At 43.8% G+C, this 7,445-nt stretch overlaps 1 protein-coding gene across 11 annotated transcripts in view; it reads right to left on the bottom strand.

The window, feature by feature from the left end:
* Positions 1-416: 416 nt before the first annotated feature.
* The window catches only part of Bcor (BCL6 corepressor), a 118,018-nt gene continuing 110,989 nt past the window's right edge, over positions 417-7,445 (bottom strand). For 8 of the 11 annotated variants that reach the window (XM_055599570.1, XM_055599569.1, XM_055599577.1 and 5 more), the window contains 4 exons: positions 6,526-6,603; positions 6,136-6,292; positions 4,631-4,918; positions 417-688 (listed from right to left, as the gene is read on the bottom strand). In XM_055599570.1, the coding sequence (XP_055455545.1) occupies positions 679-688; positions 4,631-4,918; positions 6,136-6,292; positions 6,526-6,603 (533 nt within the window). In that variant the 3' untranslated portion in view covers positions 417-678. Of the gene's footprint in view, positions 689-3,684; positions 4,919-6,135; positions 6,293-6,525; positions 6,604-7,445 lie in introns of those variants that run through there. The other 3 variants (XM_055599578.1, XM_055599580.1, XM_055599573.1) reach the window with 2 other exon arrangements.

Raw genomic sequence — 7,445 nt, 5'->3', positions numbered from 1 at the left:
GACCCTGAATGACCAGCCTCATGGCCCCCGGAGTGAATCACCATGCCTGTCCTAAGCTTTTTGTTCTTTTTCGTTTGGGGAGAGGTTACTTGTAGAACAGGATTGCTTTTGAATTTGCTGTGCAGTAGAGAAGGATTTTGGGGCTGGAGAAATGGCTCAGTGGTTAAGAGCACTGTCAGTTCTTCCAAAAGACCCAGGTTCAACTCCCAGCACCCACATGGCAGCTCACAACTGTCTGTACCTCCAGTTCCAGGTGGTCTGACACCCTCACACCAATGCACATAAAATAAAGTTAAATAAAATTAAAAAAAAAGAGAGAGAATTGATAGGATTGTGCAAAAGAGTTACACGCGGGTTCATAAATCACGCCAGGTTCACAAATCACGCCACGCGACTGGTTCCATGTGGGAGGTTTATTAGGGGAAGGAGAAGCGGTTGCAGAGACCTCTGGACAGGGCAGGAGAGAAAGAGAGAGGAGGGGCTTCGACTTCTCTTATAAGATGACCTGGAGCATGCGCAGGTGGTCCAAAGGTGGTCTAGTGGTCTGCAGGTGGCCTCACAGATGCCGGAGGATAAACAGTTCGAAGGGTCCCTTGCGGCTGGCCGTAGAGATGCCTGCTTACTGATTCCAACAAGAATGACTTTGAATTCCTCCCTGATCCTCTTGTCTCCAACTGGTTATGCAGAGCTGGGGATCAAGGCCAAGACTTCATGAATAATACTATCTGAATACTCTACCAGGAAGTACATCTGCAGCCCTAATTTTTAAAAAAAAGATTTATGTTTTTAATGATGTGTTACTGCTGTGTGTCTCTTGGCTCACATGTACAGCTATGGGGGAGCAGAGGTATCATGTCCCCTAGAGTTGGAGTTACTGGCAATTGTAATCAGTCTTTATCACCCCTTTTCTTGTTTTTACATCATCACTAGCTAGTCAGAACCACATTAAGAACATAACATGGTATTTTGCCTATTTTTAGACTTGATAGGAATGTGTCACATACGTACTCTTCTGCAATTTTCCTTCTATTTTGGTTGATACTATGTGTGTGACATTTCTTTCTTAAGTGGTGCAGCTCTAAACGCTCATTTCTTTGTCCACTTGGGTTACTCGAAGCTCCCCCTCTCTAGGGGTCTTCCCTCACCCCACCACTCACCTAAACCGCTTTTCCGGTTTTCTTTCTCCTCCACCCCTCCAGCCCCACTTCCACCTTCCTTCCTTTTGGTATTTCACTCTGAGATCAAGCCTGTCCAGAATATATGTGACTCTGATGGACCCCCCCCCCACACACACATATACCATGAACCCTGACAGGTTAGGAGAAGGTAGGAAAGATAGGTGGAGCCTTTAGCCTAAGAGCCTTCTGATGGGTGTGGGAGAAAAGGGGAAGGAAGGAGAAAGAGGATGAGAAGGGAAAGCCATCCTCCTAGAAGGCAGCCATATTACGTTTAAGAAAGGTCAGCCAGGCTGAGGAGGAGTCCTGGAGCCATAGTAGCTAGTTTGGACTTGCATCCTACCTGGATGAATGAATGAATGTACCTATATACATATATATTATAAAATATATATAAATATATAAAATTCCATTGGTTCTGTTCCTCTCCAGAACTCTAATAATAATACAAACATGATTGCCATTCAAATGTGAAAATCCTTATAAATAGGAATGCAGAGAGAAATCTGAAGGCTGGGTGGTACCGAACTAGCTTAGCATACATAGGCCCTGGGCTCTTAACTCAGCACTCTAATTAATACTAAACAACACATCCCACAAATTTGGTTTGGAGGAACATCCTCCTTTTGAGACAGGGTTTCTCTGTGCAGCCATGGCTGTCCTGGAACTCACTCTGTAGATTAGGCTGGCCTCAAACTCAGAGATCCGCTTGCCTCTGCTTCGTGAGTGCTAGGATTAAAAGGCCTGGCCCAATTTTTTCTGGCCCTACATTTTTGGGGGTAAGGTTTCACTTTGTAGCCTCTCAGGAACTTAATATGAGACTAAGCACTTAATGCTGTCTCCCAGATTGTGATTAAGGTCAAGTGCCATCACACCTGGCTAAAAATTATTATGTTCATCTATTATGTGTGTGGGTGGTAGTGGTGGGCACAGACCTGTGCCATGGTGTATATATACAGAGGTCAGAGGACAACTTGTGGGAGTAGATTCTCTCCTTCCCAGGAATGGTACTCAGGATTGATTAGCAAGCATCCTTTTCAGCTGAGTCATCTCATCAGACCAAGCTTTTTTAGTCTGTTCCCAGCTTCTGAAGGCTCCCTATCAGCTTTACCCTAATGCTATAAAGCAGAACCTCAATTTTCCTACACAGAGCTCATTTTGTCCACACATCCTTGAAAGCCCCACTAGGTATTCTCCCTTGGCCTCCAGCTGAACTAACCTTGGAATTTTGGTGTGGATTTTTCCTGAAGCACCTGGCAGCCTTTTATTCTCTTAGGAGTAATTCCAGTTTACCCTGAATTCTTCACTCTTGATCCCTCTGGGTTGGTCTTAGGTTGCTATGCAACACCAACCTGGGCCCCATTTTGGTCCTCCTACCTACAGTTTGAGGTGATACTCTATGTAAGCAAATCTCTCTACAATTTGAACAATGTTCAGTCTGGAGTGGGGAGAGTTTTGGCACTGGATGACAAAAACTCTGTAGAAAAATGCTTGTGTAGTTTTTTTTTTCATGATTATAAAAGTTGATAAGAACAAACAAACAAAAAAACAAAAACAAGGAACAGAAATCTTGCCTGTTGCCTTTTCTGCATACATTCCAAATTTCACTTGGTAACCCATCTTCCCAACAAAAAATTCTCTAATCTACATGGAGTCATCCAGCCACATTACATTTCCTCATTCTTGCCTGTCAGGCTACACAGGCATTTGCAGGCCTCCTCCATCCCTACCTTCCCCATCTTGGTGTACTTAAGATTCCAATTGATAATTAGATGTTGGAATGCTATGGCAGTAACTGGAAGTTTTCAAAAGCCATCTTTTTTTTTATTTGTTTCTAGTGTTGGAGGGTAAAACTAGCTGCAAGGGAGCCTGATAGTTGGCAGCTTTCCAGCCTTTGTCTTTAGGAGAATGGAGTTAAAGGACTGTGGAATGGTCTAATTGACAATACTAGTAGATACTGTTAGAAAAAAGTAACAGCAGTAGAAACATTGTGAAACTGCAAGACCTTGCTGATCAGGTTAAACAGAATAATAGAACAAAAAGAGGCCTAGAGGAAGAAAAGCGACAATAAATATAGCATTTCAGGAAAAAAGCTCTCCTCAAGAACCAAGTTGTGTGGGACCGTAGTAGGTGAAGGTCAAAAGCAATGCAAGTCGGCCAGGACAACCCAAGGAAGAAAGGGAGCAGAAGATCTGAGGGCTGGATATGCTGGTACATGTCTATAACCCCAGCTAGTCAGGAGGCTGAGGCAGGACTATTGAATCTAAGAACTGGAAGAAAGTAAGAGCACTGTCTAAAAAGAGAGGCAAGGTGTGAATGGTAGTATAGTTGTTTAGCAAGCATGAGGCCCAAAAGAAGATCAGAGAGACAGATCTAAGAATCAGACTCTTGGAATGGGATGACAGATCATATTCTCAGCACAATTCCCCTGAACTCTGTAGTTTATTTTGGTTTATGGAAAGGAAATTGTTTGCAAGTTGCCCATAGGGAATCCATCATCATCATTTAAAAGAAACCAATGACAACTGCAGCACTTTAGGAATACAAAGGATGCAAAGTACTTCAATTTGCTCCTTTCGTCAACAGGTTTATTGCCTTTTAAGAAAATTTTTGTAAAATATAAATACAAAGGCAGAGAATTTACTTACAAAGTTAAAGCACAGATTTCAAACATAAACACACAATTCAGAAAATTTTAGTTTTATGTACATTTTCAAGCAACCTCAACATATTATGTTAGTTTTCAATATTTTACAGGGTACAGAAAAAAATAGCTCAAAGTCTTCTTTAAATAAGAGCATAAAATGTTTAAACATATAAACAATCCGGTTTGATGTGTGAAAAGTAATTTCACAGCTTTTAAATTAGGGTACAAAAGTTTCATACAGTTAGTTGTTGTGTGTGGATATGGTTTGAATTTATATTACATACTACTGGAGTACACCCAATAGCATTTACCTGGTGTGAGCAGGTACTCTGTAAACAAAACATAAAAGTACATCACCACCAAGTGCCTCCACCCAATTCACTCCCCCAAACCAACCACACAGTTCTGACCACACAATACACTCATGGCCTGACTGTCACCAGAGCTATGTATGAAATTAAAGTATGGAGCTCCTTTTCTTTTCTTTTCTTTTTTCCTCCTTAGAAAAGAAACAGAAAAGAAAAGAAAATGTTCCAAGTAAAAACAAACGTACATATCTCAAAGCATGTGTGCACTGAAAAACAAAGACATTTGAACAGCTTCATAAAAACTGACTTAAAAGTTTAGAAAGAAAACACAGGCTTCTAAGTTCTTCTGACTGGAATAGCTTCTCTTATATAAAGAGATATTTTCATATGTAATAGTGTCCTTTCTTTACAGAAATCGCCAGAGTTATGACACATATGCACAAGGATTAACACTATTTAAACACACTGTACACAGTGGGTGGGTGGGGCGCGCGGCTCACCAGTAGTCCTCCGGGCTCACGTCGCTGGGCTGGAGCCACTCCACGGTAGAGCCCAGCAGAGTCTGGAGCTCATTGGTGAATTCCACCAGATCCAAAAGCTCCTTGCTTTCCGGGTTGAAGGCTTCCAGGTCTTTGGGGCAGGAGAATAAGAGACTTGCAGAGACCTGTCGGTAAAACTCGGCCTCCGCAATGGTGACGATTTCCATATTGGGAAAATTGCATCGAAAGATGCGGGAGGACATTTTCAACTTCTTGAGCACATCTGAGAGCAGAAGCCAGTTCCGTGGCCTATAAAATACAAAGGGGCGGGAGTCAGATTTCTGGGGCAAATGGAAAGGTTCCTACTACACCCTGACCAGTTTGGGGCACTAAGCAGGGCCAGCTGTCATCTTTTCAACCCTCCTGACAGCGAGTAACTGCGGCGATCTTGAGACAGATCTCATTTGTATAAAAGAGAACATCCACCAGGATTTGAACAAGCTTCCCCGTGATGGCTGTGGCTGGAGATAAATGGATAAAGTCCTACCACCCAGCTCTGGTGAAAACTTGTTTCATGCTTATCCAGTGGACCCCATAGTCACAGAGGAAAAGCAGGCCTGCACCCCAACCTCTCTGACCTCTCCAAGGACCCTCACTGACACACCACTAATCACAGAAGGTGTCTCTCCTCCCCTTTTCCTAGTCCATCCCCATCCTTCAGTGGCGTGGTGACACTTTTGAGAAGGGATACTCAAATGGCTTTTACAACTCAACGCCGTTTAGAATTTCTGCTGCTGTTTGTAGTGGCATATGTGTTCACAGCTTCACAGCCAGAGGACATTACTCATAAAAAATTTTTTTGGGGGAGGGGAGGAGGTTGGAGACAAGGTTTCTCCATGTAGCCATAGCTGAACCGGAGTTCGCTCTATAGACTAGGCTGGCCTTGAAATCACAGATCCTCCTGCCTTTGCCTCCCTGAGTGCTGAGACTAAAGGTGTGCATCACCACAGCCTAACTCATTAAACACTTGTCAACGCATAGTATAGCAGTTTCTTGACATGCACATCCCAAAGGACTGATTATTAAGGTGCAGAGGCACACACATAGGAGAAACATGGAATCTAACCAAATGGCACAGGATGGACTCTTAAGTGTGAGTGCCCCATTCTTAGGAAAGGAGGTAGTTTTTCACTACAGTCCAATTATACTTTAAGTGCTTTGGGGAGCTCCTAGGGTGACTTCTCTGGGGATGGGGTGACAGCTGCTAGGGGAAGACTAATTTCTTAAGTGTTGTAGTATCCAAGATGGCGGCTCTTCCGGTCCTGCTTTCTCATGAGGGCAATCTATATCACGTTATATGGTTAAGGCCCATTTCCACTGGGCATAAATAACCAAGATATCTGGACACTTATCCAAGGTTTTCAGACAGCTAAGGAGCTACCCACTCATCTATTTCATCTGCCAAAAGGGACAAACTGCCTTGGAAGCAGCTTGGCTACTTTTGTCCCACAGATGGCCATGCTCACCCCTGAGCGACGGACACTTGGATGTTATAACAGGGCAAGAGAGAGCTCTCCGAAAATTCAAACTCAAACATATCACTGTAGGAATCCTCTTCTTCATCTTGGTCTTCTGGTCCTGGGGGGTTAGCCAAAACATCATAGCCACTTTCATCATCTGGTTCTAATGTAAGGCAAATGAGAGAGAGAGAGAGAGAGAGAGAGAGAGAGAGAGATAAGTTAGCTACAGAATATTTCACCTGGGCCCCCATATTCAGACCACTAACGATATACTTCAGCCACCTAGTTCTTCTTCCAGTGCCCACCTCCTAACTTCCTCACCCAGCGAAAGCAGGAACATTGTAAGAGCCACTCCCTCACTCACTCCCCACTGTACCACAAACAAGTGATGCTTACCGCAGACACAGCTACCATAGAATTCCCAAGAGCCACTAGAGTCATCATCACGGCGACCCTGTAGGTCATTTAAATAGTCTGTGGAGAGATGGGGGTGACAGAAAATAAAATATACTGGCAAGCTAGGTGTGGTGTCACACAAAATTCCCAGAACTCGTGAGGCTGAGGCAAGAGGATTCTAAGTTTGAGGCCAGCCTGGGGCATACTATGAGATCCTGTCCCCACACAGAACGAAACCCATTTGATGGCAACAAAATGCTGTTCCAGCTAGTGTGCATTTCCCCTCTACACTCAGAATAGGCTGGTTTGTGAGTGTGCCTGCAAGCTACATCTCAAGTCTTAGAAGCTTTCTGTGGCACATGACCGTTAACCTGACTTGCTGAGGGACAGGCCACCCCAGCTTAGCAAATGAAAGCAAAGCTTTGCAGCTTCCATATATAAAACCAAGGAAGAACCGCGCTTGTACACCTTGTCTCCCCTACCACTGAGCAACTTCTCCCAGCAAGTACAACTCAAGGTGGGCACGGGTGGGCCAGTGAGGGAATTCTTTCCCAGTAAGTGTCTGATAAGGAACTTAACCACAAGTGCCTGACAGTCAGGAAACCCTTTGTGCTGCTGTTCTCTGATCTCGTAACACCTGGGGCTTAAAAGATGGGTTTACCCTATGACCCAACACCACCACACTGAACTGCAATTTCAGGTGGTTGTATAATTTAACAGACTTGCCACAATTAGGTGAAAAATGGATCTGTACAAAAGGAAACAAATGAACCAACCAAACAAAACTACCATGAAGAAACCAAATGGTTTCACTACAACAGGATTATACCATAGAAAAATCTTTACCTCCTGCCTAGTCACACCCAAATCTAAAATACAGGTCCCACCTCTTCCCTCGAGATCCACCCCTTGGTGGTGTG

Source organism: Psammomys obesus, unplaced genomic scaffold (genome assembly GCF_907164565.1).
Source record: "Psammomys obesus unplaced genomic scaffold, mPsaObe1.curated_primary_1811, whole genome shotgun sequence".
Taxonomy (NCBI): Eukaryota; Metazoa; Chordata; class Mammalia; order Rodentia; family Muridae; genus Psammomys; species Psammomys obesus.
Note: the sequence above shows the minus strand (reverse complement) of the source record. Positions and strands in the feature narration are given on the sequence as shown.